The sequence below is a fragment of the Poeciliopsis prolifica genome, unplaced genomic scaffold, assembly GCF_027474105.1.
Source record: "Poeciliopsis prolifica strain line A6 unplaced genomic scaffold, Auburn_PproV2 SCAFFOLD008, whole genome shotgun sequence".
In the NCBI taxonomy this organism is placed as follows: Eukaryota; Metazoa; Chordata; class Actinopteri; order Cyprinodontiformes; family Poeciliidae; genus Poeciliopsis; species Poeciliopsis prolifica.
In genome coordinates this window covers 8550548-8569720 of record NW_026562383.1, presented here as the reverse complement: position 1 = coordinate 8569720, position 19173 = coordinate 8550548, and the positions used below count along the sequence as shown (strand labels likewise).

Below are 19173 nucleotides of genomic sequence, written 5' to 3'. Positions count from 1 at the left end.
TTAAGCAAAAATCTGCTACCCTTGTTTGATGGCATTATGAGGGTCTTTAAACAGGATGATGATCTGAAATGGTTGGGGAAAAGCAAACCTTTTTTAACCTTTTTCAGTGGTCATTTTACACCTAAATCTTTTAAAAACTCAAATGAGCCTGTATGGTTGAGCATCCATGGTTCTACCATGGAGAGTCCATGAGGAAACCCCTGTGTCTGTGGATGAACTGGAGAAATTGTGTAAAGAGGAATAGTCAAGGATTCCACTCTCTGTCATTTGTACAAAATGTGTTATGATCCAACCTTCTGATTTACTAAAGAGAAAGAAAAAGTGATGGATTTCATTTATTTATTTAGCTAGTGATTTTTGATATCTTTTTTTTTGCAAACAATTGTACTCAAGTGAAAGGTCGATTTTCTTTTCATATTTTGCTAAGTATACACATTTATGTTGAGGGATTCTACTCATCTGTACTTACAGTGATTTGTAATGTTGTGTAAGCATTTCTGGGTCAGTAAAGGTTCAACTAATTATGGCAAAATAATCCTGCATGATACAGTTTAGAACACAGGAAATGCATTGTTTGCTGGACAATCTGATTAGAGAAAAGCTTGCAGATTAAAGGTGGACCACTTGTTCAACTTTCTTGTCCAACTGAGCTGCTGCAAAATCTCTGACGTTAGATAAAAATTTGGGATCTTTGCACACTTTAGAGATGAAATAAGTGATGTCAAATGTTAAAAGGGAACAAAAAGTAGCAGCTTAAGGGGACTTGTGTTATAAAACTGCATATGCAACGTTTAGAAAGGACATTTTATGGAGGCTAAATTTAAATGTACCTATGGCGTCAGACTTTATTTTGACCCCAGCCTCACATCGTCATCTTTATTAGCCTAAAAAAAACAGAAAGAGAAGTCAGTGGCCCTCTGGGGAACCATAAATACACACAACCTACAGGTCAAATCGTGGCAACTTGAGAAAGCGCATAAAACCATGGGAGGCAGAAAAACAGTGCGAGAAGTAAAAGCAACAACAAACGAAGAGATTCTGGAACAAACTGGAAAAATTTGTGTTGGCAATGCAAACAGTGAGCTACAATGCCTACTCATTTGGAGCCCAGTGTGGGCAGAACGATTGCCTTTTATTTCCATCATCTAAATGTGTAGCTGGAGACATTTTCTGTTCTGACACTTCAGTGTCAGATCAAGAAAATGATGGAATATAGTCAAACTTTATTTTAACATGCGGTTTGATACTTTTATTACATTTTTATTTCCAATATCTCATTCTTTTTGGTAACGCTGCATGTGATCCCACTTTTTTCATGCCTACAAAGTTCTGAGTATTGAGAAAATGCATAGATTCACTGAGCTCTCTCAACCTCTTATATCGTATCTTGACCCTCTTCCTGCTCTGGTGGTTTTATCATGTTTATACAGTGAAAACTGGAAGAAAACATTTCAGTGTCTACAAAAGAGTTAGACGGCAGGTTGGGCCTGAAAACTGAAATCTATCCTCAGTGTATTTTTGTATATTTATGTGTCATGTTTTATAGTGGACTTTGACTCCAGTAAAGAACATGGAAAAAATCAGAAAGCCAATTTTTTAATAAATATTTTCTTTCTAATTGTGTTAACCATTAAAGGCAAATTTGAATGAATAAATGGATGAGTGACTCATGTATTGCAGAGGTGTTTTGTTGCAGAGCTCGGGGCCACATGCATAATTTGATTTATGCATGTGGCCCTGAGCTCTGGACATTGGTAAAATCTGCAGGATGGTCTCCAAGATTTGCAGATTGGAGTCCATGACACAGGGTTCCAGACACAGAAATTGACACGTGACACATAAAGAGAGTTGCTTCATTTATTGATTAACTCCTATTAATATCAGCTGTTCACTCTCAAATAATTTCAGAGAAATACATTCTGTGCACCGCATCTCGTTCGATTCTTAATCTGGGGACGGATTTGATCGTTTAAGAGCAATTTGGTCCCCTCAATTTGGTCCCCTCAGCTGTCATCAGTTCACATCAAAAACTGTTTGTGAAAGATCTTCCTCATTTCCACTAAACTTTTTCTCAATCTGGTTCAACTTTCAGATCAGCTACAGCAAGCAGTGTGCAAATGTTCAGCTCATCTAAACCTGCTCATCAAAGCATCTGCCCTGAGACAGTAATACAGTATTACTTCATTGTTTCATGACTCCCTGGCTTGACAACTAAGGCAAAAAAATTCAAATTGAATGCAATAAGTAAGTAATTGTGAAATCAATGTGGGCAGTGGCAGGGTCATGTTGCTCGGTCTGGTGTGTCTTTTTGAGCCAGTTTCTGTCGGATCACTCTGTGTTGGTGAATGAGGCCAGTTTAGGTTTTCTTGAAAACCTGCTTGCAAACAGCGCCTCCGGCTCTCAGCTCCTGCAGAAGAAAAATTAAAAATAAAAACTATTTCAGTATTTATAGATTTACCGGCAAGAGACAAAGTTTCCCACTGACAATGTCAACTTGATGGGCATTTCATCATAAGTTCACCATTAACCCACATTAAACCCCATGCTTTTGAACTGGTGCAGTGGTTGCAAAAATATTGATATCATTGATTAAAAGAAGAAGTTAGAACAACGGCCCAAAAAAAAGAGAAGAAAAATCTCACTTGAAATAGATATTTGTAGTGTTATTTGGTCTATGTTAGTTCTGTAGATTTCACATAATTTTTCCACATAATCTTGTCAAAAGTCTGGATGGCATATTTTTCTTATGCCATTAAGACATAAGAAAAATAGAATAATTTTTTAACTCAGAATAATTTTTCTAACACACAGTTTATCCTTTACAAATCAAGCTTAAAAACAAACCATTATTATATTTATTAAAAAGCATTTATAAAAACAATTTTGATTTTTTTTTGTCATTAGGCCATGCATTTCCCCCCTTTACTTTCTAATAAATCTAGATTTTCAATAAAAAAAAAATAAATGCCCTTTCTTCTTGTAAACGAATGTTGTTTTAGCTACAATCTTAAACCGAATCAATACATAAAAAATGTTTTTAAAATGTATAATGTCAGCAGCTCTAACACCATTTGATCCATGTTGGATCATTCAAACAAATGCAGTCCATTTTTCTGAAAACCTATCAGAAAACTGTAATATTTATATGTCCATTTGGTGAAACAAATACTATTGAAATAAATCAATAAATATTGTGTCTGCTATAGTTTGATCAACATGCGATATATTTTCAACCACCAGAGGTCACTGTTGGCCCGAAATCAGCCGCTCCTCAGAATGTTGGGAGAAATCCTGTAATGCTTAATTTCATGGGCACAGCCTGAAAACATCTGCTGGCATCACTTAAACCAAATCATTTGGGGAATTAGTTTTATTTTGCTTTCATAGCAGTAATCACACTGGAGAAAATCTTATATTGTCGAACTAATAAAATGTCAATGCACTTGTGATTAATCTTTTAAATTATTCTTTTTTTAAACTGCAAATACATCAGAATATTGAGAATGTGTTATGCGTGCATATTTTATTGCTCTTATTGCAAGTCGGTTTGAGGGGGACGTATTCAGGAGGCGTAGAGCTGGTTGGCTAATTCAAACTGGAGTCACACATGAAGAGATGTATGCGTTTCACATCTTGTGCCGAGAGCCATTCTTGATCTGGATTAAAGTGTCTAAATTGCTTGGATTAATATTCATGCCAGGGGCCGCTGTTTTCTCACCAGATGAAGCTCATCTCCCTGCACCCACTGGGTCCATCCTCTCCCTTCTATCTCTCCCTTCTGAACACACACCAGTTTGTCTCCCTCCCAGGTGACGGTGGTCTGTCAGGGGGGGGAGGTACATAAAAATAAACATAAAAAAATGCATTACTTACAGAGACATTTCAAAAAAGATACATACAAGTAGAACAATAAAGCAACCAGAATAGGTAAAAAAAAGAAGAAGTTGAAATTGTGAAAGTTGTGGAAGCAGGTAGTGAATTAAACTTTAAATAATAATTTTAAAAAAAACTAACGAATGTACAAATAGAGTTTCTAATCGGACATCCATAAATTAAACACCAGTCTCCCTTGTTCCCCCCTTTTGCAATTATTCCCACACGTGAATCTCTATTGAACGGCCTCCTAACAGTGCAGAGCTTATCTACTGTAATCAGCCTATCAGTATACAAACCCCCTCTTTCAATTGGATCCCAGGCTAATCTTTGATCCCATTCAGCATTCAGAAACACAGTCCGGTTCAATAAGTCCTGACTTTGACGCAGCCCGTCCCAACGCGTCACTCCCTGCAGTGCCAGGCCGTTGGTCTTCATTACACCCAGTCACGGATAAGACTACTTAAAAAAAAAGTCTATGGAGAAAGTTTTGGAGTGGGAGGAAAAGTTGTGTAAAAAAAAAACGACCAGCTCTAATCACACCATCTGCTCATTAAACTGCAGTGTGGAGAGGGGTGGAGGGGCGCGCTCCTGCTAAATCAGCCCACAGATTGCTGCACCCGAGTCTATCCGCGCCCACATTTTTATTTTATTTTTTCATTTTTTTTAGCAACTCAGCCACCAGCCTGCTGCGATGCACCACTGGTGCTGCTCCGCACAGATCCACTCACCATGCATTTCCTGTCGTCGACTCCCGACAGGTCCTCCTCAAACTCCTTGCCCACGTAGAAGTCCATGTTGTAGTTCTTGAAGGTACTGAGGGTCTTGATCGTCAGGTGGTCCCCGTCCTGGACGATGTCCTTGTCGGGTTTCAGGAGAAGCGCAATTTTTCTGATGGCAACATTTACATCTGCAGCAATATGCATTGCAACACATTAGTGCATTGTAGTATACTTAATGACAATGATCGGCTTAATCAGATCTAAATGAGGCCGGCCTGATGTGAACTCACCGAGAGCCTTCATGTACTCCTCAAAGTTGTCATTGGAAACCATTTTCCAGTATCCATTCATGTCGGCGGGCATCGCGGCTCTGCGGCTCTTCAGGAGGGCTGGCCGGGGAGGAGAGTGAAGGAAACGCTGCTAAAAGTCCCAATTTGAACCAAACTTGCTCTAATCCGATTACTCTAATTTTTTTTAATTGAAATGATCGTTCGCACCTCCCTCTTCGCCTCCCACAGCCGATAATCCCTATAATGTCTCAATCCCCTCAGCATGCATGGAACCTGAGGCGTGCATATAGAATATATTTAAAAAAAAATACACAAAGACTTTATGCTGATGCTGGCTTGCTTGTGTATGTGGGATTAGAACAAAAACACATTGATTTTACATGCAGTTCCAATTTTTGGAGCATATTTTGTCTGTCATTTTGGGGAGCCCTGCTTTATATGCAAAATTTGCCTTAAATTTGACTGCAGGGCAATTAAAAGTAGAACATCAAACTCCCAGAGGTGTGTTACAGTCCTTTGCAACAGTATTCGCGTTTCTTGTTCACATTACAATCACACAATTCAATGGATAGTTGTGAGGTTAAAAGAGGCAAGAAATTAATTCTAGTGTTTTAAATTTTCCCTTTGAATAAACATCTGAAAAGTATGCAGTGTGTTTGCATTCAGCCTCCCTGAGTCAAAACTTTAAAACTGTAGAATCGCATTGTGCAATAAATTAAGTGACATCTTCTTTAGGATGTGTCTGTACCAGACTTATCCATAAAAAAAAATAAATAAATAAAATTATTAATTCTTCAAAGAAAAAATACTCAAGCTTAGTCCAATAGGATGCAATTCATCTGTGAGTGTAAATTTTGAAGTCTTGCCACAGATTATCATGTGGTTTCAGGTCTGGACTTCTGTTAGACCAATCTCATAAATTCATATATGATAATCAATGCCATTTCTGGTGGTGCTTCTATATTCATGGTTGAACTTTCACTCACAGTGTCAAGTCTTTTTTTTTAAGCCTCCAACAGGTTTTCTTTCACAATTATCCTGTGTTTACCTCCATCCATCATCCCAGCAATCTCTGACCAGCTTCCCTATACTTGAAGATAAGCATACCCAGCACCTGACTTCACATGTTTACTTGCTCCTCTAATTTGGCAATCCTTTCGCCATTCTTCTATAGCCATCCAAAAATCTTTTGCAGGGCATGCTTACTGGTGGGTGCTCATTTGCGTTGGTAGACTCCTAAAATCCTCTTAAGAAATCGCAACAATACAAAATGAGGAAACAATTCAAAGGATGAATACCTTTGCATGGGACTATGCAAATGATAGGACGGAGAAAGGAACATTGACAGCACAGCTAAATCACCTGAGCTTTAAACGATCTAAATTAAACCATTACATGGAGCACAATAGGCCTGCCACTGCTTTTGTCTTGCCTAAATAACTCAATTAATTTGCTAATCTCTCTTTTGAGTTGCAAGGACGGCGCAAACATATCCACACACACACCCACACACACACAAGCACACCATTCTCATCCTTTCTGAGGATGCCATCCAGCATCAGCAGTGTGGCAGCAATTGCAGGCCTGGGCCTTGGTGAGAAAACACCTCCTGTAGCCGAGCAACTGTCAGGATTACTTTAAATCCTTCTGTGAAAATAATATCGGCCTCCCAGACACAGCATGGGGAGGATAATGGGGAGACCGAATGGATCCAGAATGAATTGCTGTTTGGAAGGAGCGGCAGAGAGCAGACACCCACACTGGAATCCGAAGGACAAAGGGGAGAAAAAGAGATAGTTGATGATCTCTGCGAACAATGTTGTGGTGGCCTTCTGCTAACCTGTAGTAGAACACATTCTTTTAACGTCCTTCCAGCATTCTAGGACTACTGGCAACACCGACGGATGAACATTTACTTCAAAACCTCATGAGCATGAGAAAGAAAAAAAGCTCATTCTTAAATGTTAAATGTGTTATGTATATTCATTCATGGGAAAGGTGAGTTAATAAGAGAAACAGCTGGACCAGTAGCTGTAATACAACAAAAGTTTGACGTTTTCATTTGGTTTTGAATTAAAGTGTCATAAATTGCAAGTTAGAAAAAAAAGACAGGAAGTTGAAATTCTGAATAAGAAGATCAGAGGCTTCTTATCAACCAGGACAGCAAAATCCAATATGGCTACTGCACGTAATAAGGTGTATTTTTACACTTCTGATCATAAAGTAAGAATTTCAGTCCAACACTTTTGATTTTATATAAAGCTCCATGAGTGAGATGCTCGATATGAGAATGTAGTTTGTCCAAAATGACCTTTGATAGGTCAATGTCCTCTAAAACGCGATCTAGTTGACCAGTTTATATTCTGCTTAACAAGCCGATGAGGCTAGAACATGAAAGTTAGTGCAAAATCACTCTGCAGTGAAAATAAGAGGGATTATTTCAACCACCAATGAGCAACAACCCTTAAATGTACTGAGATGTATTTTTTAACCTTACAAGGAAAGCTTGAATATTTTACTTTTGTCATTACAGTGATGATGGATTGCTTTAGCTTTGATCACAGCACATATTCATTTGTGGCATTGTTTTGTTTGAGCTACTGTGACACAACACTATTTCCATCTATTTAGAGTTACTCACTGATGAGATTTTCTTGAGGCTATAAAATATGTGGGTTGCTCTGTTGAACAATGGTTAGCGTTGTTACCTTGCAGCAAGAACGTCCTGTGTTTGAATCCCGACTCGGGGTGTTTCGATATGGGGTTTGCCTGTATTGTATGATTGTGTGTGTTGCAGTTTGTCTTGTGTGCCCCTGTCATGGACAGGCGATCTGTCCAGGGTGCACCCTGTCAATTAAACAATTTTCTTAGTTTCTATGTAAGTGGGGTGTGAGGTTGAGAATGGAAAGAATTAAATAACAGAGACATAAAAAATGCTTCAAATACAAAGATTTTATTCCATTTCATCGCATAATGAGGAAGAAATAAGATGGAAAACTTTGTAAAAATAAAGTGACCCTAATTGTGAGTCTCTGTTATTACAACATATTGTTTGTTTGCACGCATTAAAAGACACGGGAGCGATGCTTCTGAAGAATTGATGGTCTGCTCTTTTGCAGACCGTTTCATAAAGTGCAAACCTGCCTCACATTAAAGACAACAAATCCTCCACGCGGGGCTGATGGATGGAAGCTTAATTTGCTTCATCAGTCGTCCAGACTCTTTATCGGTTGATGTGCCTGTTTGATAAGCGGCCTGAGCGCCGTGCCCTCGTTTCTCCTCTCGCTGTCCTCTGTGTAGAGCTTGTGCTGGCGAATGTACTCTATCACAGAGTCTGGGATCAGGTATTTCACGCTCAGATCCCGTCTCAGTGCCCGGCGGATCTCTGTGGCGCTCGTCTCGTTCCTCACCCACTCCCTCACCAGGAAAACGTTCTGCCTGTGGCGGAAGAGCGTGTCCGACTCGTGTACTGCCCGCTCGGGCAGCAGACTCCCTCTGCTGACGCAAACGAGGCCGAAGCGTTCGACCAGCTCCTCCACATGGTCCTCCAGCCACAGGCCCGGGATCTTGAAGCTGGAAAGGAAATCAGCTCCACACAGCAGCATCAGCTGGGGGAACGGACCTGAGAGGAGAGGGAAACGATATCATACGAGTTTGAGTTTGATATAAAAATCTTGTTGTCAGTGTTGTGAAACTGCATTTTGGTGTTGAATGCAACACAAATATCTGTTACAGCAGTCATTGTATAATGAGGTTCATTACTTAACAGCAGAATATTACTTCATCTCAGACCTTTTCACTTCATATTTTCATCTCAATCCATGAATCATTTGTACAGTTTTTATGACAAACATGTAGTTAGCGGGATATTCCATTGAAAAGATGATCAGAGAATATATTAAAGTCAATTTTCTAAGTATCATTTTACTTATTTTAGGAATGAATCTACACAAACCATCCGAGCGTGTATGTTACAAAATAGTGGTCCCTCTTTTCAAGTCTTGCATGAACGGTGATTGACCAGATTTTTAAAGAGCTAAGCTCAATTTCCTAAGCCACAACCCAAATGCTGTTACTCAAAGACGTTGAGATGGAGACGATTAGCAATCATTAGAAGAAAAATTTATCGAATAAAAAAAAAATTGATGACAGATCATAAAATATTTTAAACATTTTAGGTTGGACCAAGGTCAAGAAGTGACCTATAAACATAGACTTTTAAACAGGAAACAAATTATGTTATTTACATTCAAAGCTACATTAAAAAAAAGGCATTTCAGTCGTTTTCATTTTCCCAATGACTCAGGATTCTTACTTGATGGAGAAGCAAAGTTTCTACAGGCGTCGCTGTGCCTTTCTGCGCTTTGCTCATATTCTTTCAGAATCCGCCCATAATGATACCTGGTGAACAAAGACACAAAAGAAATCTGCTTGTGTATATACATATAAATGTTGGAGCTTACCCAAACTAAACATTAATGGAATATCATTGACCAGCTCAGGAACCAGAACAGATGAATGACAAATTCAGATGTTTTCAAATAAAAGTTGTTCCTGGGCGTTTGTCTGTGTTGAGTCCAGTGTGCACGTGGGGGAACGACATAATGTGTGACGCTGCCTCCTTACGGCCTCAACACAACGGTCCACTTCATTTCTGATAATAAGCACATGTGTTGCGCAAACACAGCTTATATACTAGCGGCGTGTAGCACAATGTGGGTCCAGTCATGAGGCGATTTGTGAAAAGTGGGGAACAGGAACAAAATGATGATGCAAATAGATGGATGATGGCAAATACAAAAAATACAAGCAGATGCTTTTAGCCGAAACCCTGAGTCACAAAGTTTGTCCCCTTATTTTCTCTTACTTTTACACTTTTGTCACTTAACATCAGATCTTCAAAAATGTTGATACCAGACAAACATAACTTGCGCAAATACAACATAAAGTTGACAAAGAAATTGTTCAAACCAACTTGATCCTATTTTAAAATGTGTTGACTCCCTAAACCTAATAACTGTCGACGTCACCTGGCATCATCATCTGCCGTTATGTGTTTGCTTTCACATCATTGAGAAGAAGCACACATTTTTTGGTAGAATTGTTTTATTTCAGTGCCATATAAAGGGTTTTCAAGGATGACTATTGTGTAGACATTTATTCTGCAGCATCTGAATCACATTTTTTTATACAGACTTTGACTAGGATATTCCAGAACATGATTTTTTTCATCCATTCAGAGGTTGACTTGCTGGTGAGCTTTGCATTGTCCTGATGCGCAAGCGAAGTGGGCTTGAGCATAAGGCCACAAACTGATCGTTACACATTCACCTTTAGGATTTTCTGGATGAGAATGAAAAGAATTTAAATATTTTTGACAAATGGGAGACAGAGCTTTGTTTTGATTTTTTTTGTTATTTTTTTTTTTTTTTTTTTGCCAGCAGCAATTTTTCACCTTGGAGATTCCCATTTTTGTCCAATTTGTTATTGTTAAATCCTGAATTTATTAAATGAGGTAAGTGAGTCTCGCGGCGCCGAAAACGTTATTCTGTATTTATTTTGACCTCTTGGAAGGTTCTCCTCTGCTCCACGTTTTCTCCATTTGCGAATGATGACTCTCCCTATAGATTACTGGAGTCCCAAAGCCATAGAAATGACTTTTATTCACACAAGTCAACAGCTTGTGTACAATCCATCTTTTAGCCTATTTCAAGTTGTAATGCAGGTTCTGTTTGACATACTTCCTGTTACTGCAGATCTGACAAAAATCCAGCCTGTGTGGTAAGTAAAATTGATCTTAAAAATATGATTAATCACAATTAATTTATGACAAGTATGAGCAATTACATTTTTCCACATATGGAAAGCTTAGCATGGATTTCCGTCGTAATGAAGTAATCATTCAAAAACTGCTGTTTCTATTCACTTAGATTATCTTTCTTGCACATTAAAATGTGTTGTGCGACCTGAAGAATTTGCAAAAAAGTGGAAAAGAAGATATCTATAAGATATCAAATACATTTTTTGTGTGTAAGCTTTGCATTCGGAGCTTTCAATGCTTTGATCAATATTTAAATTCTCTTGCATATGTCAAAAAACACAACCTCAGCTCACTAGAATATCATATAAGCTATGAACATATCAGCAACAAACACCAAAAATGAGCAATAAATATGAACTGCAAAAACGATCCAGCAGCATTCCACTGAACAAAAACAGAATATGCACTGGTTAAACATTTTCCTTGCATATTTCCTTTTTCAATCAGGCCTGAGCATCTAATGATAAAGGATCTAGATTCACCCAGATCCACCAAGAAAAGTTTTACAGTCTTAGATTTGGGGGGCGAGTATGCAAAGAATTACAGTAATATAAACAAAAGATATCTTATGTCCTTACAGCAATGAAGAGCCTCACCCAGGGAAGACAAATTGCTTTAGTGAACAAAGGCAACCAGCTTAGCAGTCTTGAGAGTGCAGTCTCCATCTTTCTGCGTCTGTGGCTTCATAGAAGCTTTTGCCACTGTTGATTCAATAAATTTAACAACCTGGGACCTTGTTTTCACTCCATAGGAAAGCAAGTTCAGCCTCGCTGCCAGTCAGACAATAAACCTGCATCTTAGAAACAGTGACAGCAGTAGAGAACTGCTGACATGGTGAAGGGCTGACATCATCTTCCTCGTAAAGCCCATTAGAACTGCTGTAAAACTATAATAGCTGCTTCCGCATTAAAATGCGATTCAAAATATGTTGCTTACAATAAACCGAGAATACGCTTCCAAATTAATTAGCAATTACGTTTAAATGCCACCTCATATACAATGGTGGACATTGTATATAAAAATCATTCATAAACTTTAAGCTTCTTATATTTTTGCCATGCTGAAATCACAATTCAATGTACGTCATCAGACTTTCAAGGAAGCGATTTACTGCGAAGCGTGAAGAAAATTATACTGTGAAAGCTTAGCCAGTGTGCATGTATTGATCATTCTAGCGATCATATCATTTAATCTAAACCATTGGTTTGTAGCTCTAACTGTATGTTTAGGGTCATTTTCTTGCTATACAGTCTCAAGTCTTTTGCATCCTTTCAACGGCTTTTCCTCCAGCTCTACAATTCAACTTTACATATTCACACAAAATACCAGTTAATCACTTTGAAGTTTGCGGTTGTAACATGACAAAATCTAAAAGCGTACTCTGCATTTTTCAGTTTCGCTCCAGTATGAAGCCACTAATGAGGCTATTGCTGCCACAAACTCAAAAGCACTTCTGGACTCTGAGTCCCCAGTCGCTGTTTCCTGCTGGACTGTAGACAGATGATGTTTTATCAACTTGTGTTTTAAATTCCATTATAATTAGAACTCAATTGGAGTGAATTGAATTGTTGATCTGCTTGAGCTAGGTTTTCTCTCATCACTTGCTCTTATCCTCAGCTACCCTCACCATGTCCCCAATGTTTGCTGCCTAGTCCTCATTTACTTACTTCTATCCACTCACCTCATTATCCCCAGCAGCACTTAAGCTCCTCTCTTTCTGCCAGATACATGTTGCTGTTAACTGTTTCAGCTGATGCATGCTCCACTTTGATTTCTACCGAAGACAGCTTCACTCGTCTCCCTTAATTATTTGTATAACTCTGCAGTACTTCGGTTGCTTCTTTATATTTTACTGAAATAATCCATTTGCCATTTGACTACCGCCCACATATGCATTTCTGCACGCACCAGAACAGGTTAAAACCAAAAGCACTGCATTTTTTCACTTCTCAGTCTGCTTTTCCAAACATGGCCGTTTTTAAACTGTACAGTAAAAGTGTTTTATACCTCATAGTGACCACAGTCTCCGTCCAGTCTGGCTGCTGGCTCTCCCATTCATCAACTGTGACCCAGTTAGAGCTCTGAAGGGCCAGTTTAGCCATAGAAATCCGATGCTTTGCTGGGACCAGACCTTGCTTTCCATATCCGTCACTCACTGGAGACACAATGCCCCCCAACACCTCATACCGGCCTGAGGAGAGAGATTATTAAAGCCGTTTTTCCAGGTCATGACAGTCAATAAAGAAAAAAAACTTTATTCAGAAGATAAAGTATCCTCATAGAGATTATGAGGTTGCGTCCTGAATGTTTCATTAGATCTGACATTTAAATGTGACTTGCTTTTATTATGACTCAGTGATATGAGTGCTTGGCCATGACTTAATCGATCTACACTGTAACAAACTGCATAGCTTAGGCCTTGCAACATTACTTTGTTTTTACAAAAAAATCAGAACTGCAACGCAACTGTGGCACAAACAAAAAGAAAAACAGCAGATATGTGTGCACTTTAAGGCAAATCAGATAAAAATGGTCAAAGAAAAGCATGCAAGAGCATTAATCATCCATCCATCCAACTATCCAACATACATATAAGGTATTCCCTTTTATAGAAACATAGTTCCTCTATGTCCTGCGTCCTCCAGGATGTGTGTTCATGGAAACTATAATGTGCACTACGCATGCATTCACAAAAGATCCAACACAGGGATGATATAACATAATGATACTGTTAGGACCTTGACACAAACCCAGCTGTATTTTACAGCTACTAAAGCTGCCATGTTTAAGGAGCGTTTCAGGAAATGCATGAGAAAGATTTATAAATGTTAACATTAGTTGTTTTTCTTCTTGCTGACTTCTTGTTCTCACCAACACTTCTGCTGTGATGTGTTACATATGTATATAAAATGATTTATGTTTTGTGTGATGCTGGTATTATGAAAATGCAGCTAAATCCTGATTCTATATTCAAAAATTGGAGCAACATTTGCTAGGTGGTATTTATGATAACCACAAAGATCTAATGATCCTTCAGTAATGTTGTTAACAAAGCCAGGTTCCAGCTCATCAGGTACGCATGACATGCTGTCTGTATGCAGATATGCATCGACACATAGGGTATAGCAGTCTTTATTAACAAAATCCTTTTTAATACACAACAAAGGCAACATAGATGTAAAAGAATTGAAGTAAACTTAAGTGTTTGTTCAGAACTTCCGAAAACAGATTTTTTAACTGAGATTATATCACACACAGGTGGACTGTTTTTGGTTTTTTGGGGTTTTTTTGCTTCTCAATAACTTTTGTAAAGCATATGTAATTTTCCTTCCAGTTCAATATTATGCATTTCATGACATAAAAGCTCTGTAAAATGACAAAAATGACCAGGCAGTCTCTGAACAGGTGCTTTTATGTAGATTCTGCACTGCTACCTACAAGCCTGTGTGCAGCATTGCAGAAGGTTTGGACCGGCTAGTTGAGGGGCAGAACATAATACTAATTAAATAACTGATCACTAAGCTTATTTCTTATTTACCAATTTCTTCGCCATATACATTTTTAGGTCCCCAATTCTGTTAGAAACCATTCTTGTTTGAACTCTTTGGATTACGTAGTTGAGAAGAGGTTCATTTAAAAGAATAGTTTCACAACTGGGGGCTGCTCAGCGGCTCAGTTGGTAGCACTGTTGCCGTGCAGCAAAACTGTCCTGGGTTCGATTCCAGGCCAGGAATCTTCCAGGATAGAGTTTAGGGTAACCTAACCCTAACCACAACTCCACAAGGGATAAGCGTGTTGGATAATGGATGGATGAATTTTATAACCAAAGCTATAAATAACTACTTTGGTGATAACAATAAGTACGCCTGAACAGTACTGTTGATCTGCAGGCAACCAAATCACATTACATTCACTTGATGGACGTCAGTCTAATGCTCTAGCTGCTTTGACGCTAATTGGATAGTTTTAATGCCAAAAAGCCACAACAAAAGCAGTGCAGGAAGTAGACGCTGTGTCTGTTATGTTCGGACCTGACCTGTACTGTGCATGTGGTCCCTGGCCAGCTCAAATAGCCGCATGTGCTGATTGGTGATTGGATTAAAAGAGCCGCAGGCTAACAAAACCAGTGGAACGCGACAGGAGGCCATCCTGGTCTCAGAGTAACCTGAGAGGAAAGTAGAGGAAAGTCTTACTCCAAACTTTTCAATGAAATTGAGAGAAAGAATACATTATCTTCCATCTAAAAGGTGTTCTTTATTTACAAGTTTTTCTGAGAGAATAAGTCGTACTTAATCACTCTAAGATGAACATAACATAATCTCACTCTTTTTCTATACAGTTTACAAGTTTAAACAGTGTTAGATCTGCTTTGCCAATTCAGGCTTGCTGTCAATGAAACCTTGAATCCTGTTCTAAATGTCCTAACGGAGAATCTTTGGCTATCAGTTCTTGACTTTCATCTCAGACACAGTTGGGCTGTGAAGTATGACACACCTGAAGCACACCAGCAAGTTCATCTCTGATTCTTACTGCCTTAAAAAAACAAGTTCTTTAGTGTTCCAGAAATCAGATGAATTAAATCAACAAAGAGGTATCGATCAAAATTTTCTTCACGTTTATGTAAATGACTCGTCAGTTTCGCAAACTCTGCTGAATGTGGCTGTGCCACTGATGGCGTTTTGGTCAAATGACTTTTCCACGTAGTGCAAGGTTAGTTTAAATAGTCGCATCAGACGAGGCTCTTTAATGATGTGCACAATCACAAGTAAAAGTAGCATCTACCACTTAGCTGGTTGAACTGAATTCAATGTTAAAAAGATGTTTTTATTTGTTTGAGTTTTCTCCATCAAATGCACAAAATATTAGCTTTCAGAACAAAGTGAAAACAAATACTTTCAAATGTTCTATCAGCTGTCTATGCTCAGTTTGGACTTCATAAGGACTGTGGACCAACACCAGCAGAATGCATGGCTCCTCAAATCCCAACTGACTGTGGAAACTTCCCACTCTCCTTCAAATCTGCAGTCATAATTTCCAAATGAAAGGATAATTGTAGTTTCGTCCAAAAAGACTTGTCATTTTTATTCATCTGGCTTAACACGTGAAATCAGACAGTTGTAGACCAAAAAAAAAAAAAGAAGATCAAATCAAATTTTGTCCATGTAAAATGATTAACTTTAGATCAACCGAATTTAGGGCTTTGATCAGCTGTAAGCCACAATAAAACACTAAAAACATATCGCTCTATGTGCAATGAATCCATATTCCAATGTGTTCATTGCACTCATACTCTAATGTATCGAGTTTAAGGTGTTATATGACAACAAAACTGATAAACACCGATTTGACATTGAGATGCCAGGAAACAATAATCGGCTTCGCTGATCGATCAGAGCAGCGCCCTATTCGACACTTGAACCATTTAAATACTGTGATAATAAAATACAAAGGAACTCTATATTACAACCCACACATCAGTTCATAAGAAAAACCCTCATCGGTTTGTTACCTTCAGTTTTCACATTTGGTCGGCGTGTAACTATCATTCCACTCCCCCTGCTCCGTGAAGTAGACCGTTAAAGGTTCCGCACTTTGAAACAAGCAAAAGTGCGTCCCCTTGTGGGGAAACGTGAAACAGCAGTGAAGGAACTGTCCATGGTTCTAAAGCATGGTGCTTCAATGAACTATAGGTGCTCAAAACACTGTAATTGTGTTGCAATTAGTTTCCTTATAGAACTCCATAAATCAAAGTGTTCCGTCATGTTTTAACATACTAGTAAAATTAATGTGTGTGATATTTTAAGCTTGAGCTTTCTTAAGAGAACAATCTTTAGGTGTAATTAATTACTTTAATGACGATGATGATGGTGGCGGTATCATTAGTTGTAGTAGTAACCGCACTAGCAGTACTAGTACTTACTTATTTGTTTAGATGTGTTCATTTGTGGGTTTCTATTTGATCATTACTTATATTCTACGATATCAATAAATAGAGCAAAGCTTGCTAAGAGGCAGGGTACACCCTGGACAGGTCCCTGGTCCATTAGCGTCTTGAGCTCTATCTGCTTTTAGTATTGTAGTCACTCAGTGGGTTATGATAGAACCCATTGAGTGGGTTTTTTCACAGCCCACTCAATGGGGGTTATGATTCTGAATCACTCATGATCTTCTCCTCCCTCTAATCCCCAGAATGCACACCTATATTCAGGAGAAGAAGAAGCACAGGGGGAATTGCTGAGCAACACACAGCAGTGATTCTGCTTCAGGGAAAACAAAAACAAACTTTAAGACTTGGAGTTTTGCGACGGGGAGTAAAGCTGCAATGATCAGAGTCTCTTCTCAGGTGAAAACATCAACAACAACAACAAAAAATCACATCATGCTGATTCCGATCCGGCAAATAACAGAGAAAAACACCAAAAAAGTCGCAGACGGGAAAAGACAGCTCAGAATTTGAATAAAATAGTTGCAAAACAATAACCAGACATGGAAGCGAGCAATCAGGAAAACTCCAAACCGACATTAACATGAAATGCGGCGGAATAAGTGAATGTGAATCGATGAACAGAACAGGATATTTGTCACAATAAAGATTACAAAAACCTAAACGAAAAAAATGACTCATACCGCGTTAAGGATTATTGTTGCAACTGCACATTTCAGAAACGTTATAACTCCTCTCAGTATCTACATAAATCACTTGCTTTTGTTAAATTTTCCATCGCCTTTTACTATTTTATTTTTCCATAAATTGTGAAGTCAAGCATGCCAAAACAAGTCACGATTTCGCATCGATTTCATTCTTCAACATAAAATTGCACAGCGTTTGAACTTTTTTTTGTATGATTTAAAAGCTTTAAAAAAATCCAAATAAATTTAGCGAAATTCCTAATATTTTTAACTTTTTTGTTTATACAGACTTTTAGAAAGTCTTTGCTTGACTGAAAGCAACACAATCGCCCCACCTTGCTTTACTTTGAAACTCCACATCCGTAAACTGTAGTGAATTGACGCTGCTTGGACGTCGGCGCCGCTCTCTCTCGCTCTCTCTCTCTCTCTCTCTCTCTCTCTCTCTCTCTAACATCGGTAGTGTCTCTCGACCCTCCAAGGTTCCTTCGCGCGACCGTCCAGCTGAGCAGATCCCCGCGCTCGCGAGGTGAGCCAGGATTTGAGGAGAGGTAGGAGAGCACGCGAAGACTTCACACGCTCGGCTCGGCACAACATGCACGTCCTCGGCGTCCCGTTCGTGCTGCTTTGGCTTCTCTCCGGCTCCTCCTGCGCTCTCGGTGGGAAAGGTAGGCGCACGAAAACAAAAGTGGACGGGCAAATGAGCTTCGTTGGTTTTTGGAACAGAAGTCGCAATTTGGACGCTTGAGTTGCACAAGTTGGAAATTGAAGTGACAGTCGTTGCTACGATTTTCAGATGAGACTCTGGTGAAGTTCTGCTGAATATTCAGTAGTTGTACTTCCCTTGATTGACTTGAGGTGCGCAGGCGACATGGAGCAGGTGCTCAATTCAAGTGAAGGCAGATTATAGTGGTACCTGCCTAGATAATTACTATTTATTAATCCTGTGGTCATTTTGTGCACCATTATCGTGTACTATATATAAACGTGCTGCGTGTCCATGGCATGCAATTTGTAAGGTTCACAATTAGTTTCAAACGACAATGTTCATAGTTAGGCTGTAAGCTGAATGCCGTTTGTTTAATTTCTTATTTCAGTTTCAGTTCTTTGGCAAAACATAAATTCTTAGTTTTAAATGTGAATGTCTGAAATATTTTACATTTTAAGCTTTGCACACAGACACGTGAACAAGAGTACTGAGAGCAAAAAGTTTCACCTTATTTTCAGTGAGAAATAGAAGAACTTTCATTAGTTTTGCCAGGAATCCCTGAGGAGTTATTTTCTGTCTTGATCGTCTGAATGGGGCTAGAAATGTAATTTAGGTAGAGTGAGAAAGTGAATTCTTGTAATTTTTAATCTGAGTGAAGTGGAAGAAGTATTGTGTAGCCAGGGGACATTGCTTGAAAAGCCTTTTTTTTAAATTTAATTACAAATGTAAACTTTTATTTTGACAAAAACAATAAAATAAAAAAAATCAAAGCTTTAGAAATAAGAAATTGTATCTCAGGTTTTAAAATGCTTAAGACCCAGTGTAATTTTTTTTTTCCCAATCTTGCTGATGGAAGAAAAAACTGTCCTGCTTTCATACAGATAATTCAAATTGATTGGTGATTAATAAGCTTCTGGTGAAACTGATGACCTGTTCAGGAGGCCAGTCATTCATTTGTATCAGATTTCTAGGAGTGAACAAAATCTTAAACGGGCAGCTGGGGAACAAGCTCTATGGACTGGGTTTGAAAAAAAATTAAGATTATTTATAAAGAAATTGATGAATTTACTCATCTTTTAAACTCTTTTTGCTCAAAATGCATCAAAATGCACATTCCAAAAATTTCACAAT

The 19173-nt window shown here is 38.6% G+C and overlaps 2 protein-coding genes across 2 annotated transcripts in view; one reads left to right on the top strand and one right to left on the bottom strand.

Moving 5' to 3' along the window:
• Nucleotides 1–1996: 1996 nt before the first annotated feature.
• LOC129361698 (nicotinamide/nicotinic acid mononucleotide adenylyltransferase 3-like) lies at nucleotides 1997–16263 on the bottom strand. The gene is made up of 9 exons (XM_055032717.1): nucleotides 16216–16263; nucleotides 14743–14871; nucleotides 12714–12897; nucleotides 9201–9286; nucleotides 8095–8507; nucleotides 4886–5015; nucleotides 4605–4783; nucleotides 3719–3820; nucleotides 1997–2407 (listed from the first exon to the last, which is right to left on the bottom strand). Exons 1-9 carry the CDS (start codon nucleotides 16250–16252, stop codon nucleotides 2357–2359), a joined length of 1311 nt encoding a protein of 436 aa, XP_054888692.1. The 5' UTR covers nucleotides 16253–16263; the 3' UTR covers nucleotides 1997–2356.
• A 1549-nt stretch (nucleotides 16264–17812) lies between these two features.
• The window catches only part of clstn2a (calsyntenin 2a), a 137368-nt gene continuing 136007 nt past the window's right edge, over nucleotides 17813–19173 (top strand). Inside the window, exon 1 of the mRNA XM_055033227.1 lies at nucleotides 17813–18001. Coding sequence (XP_054889202.1) covers nucleotides 17929–18001 — 73 coding nt within the window. The 5' untranslated portion in view covers nucleotides 17813–17928. The remainder of the gene's footprint in view (nucleotides 18002–19173) is intronic.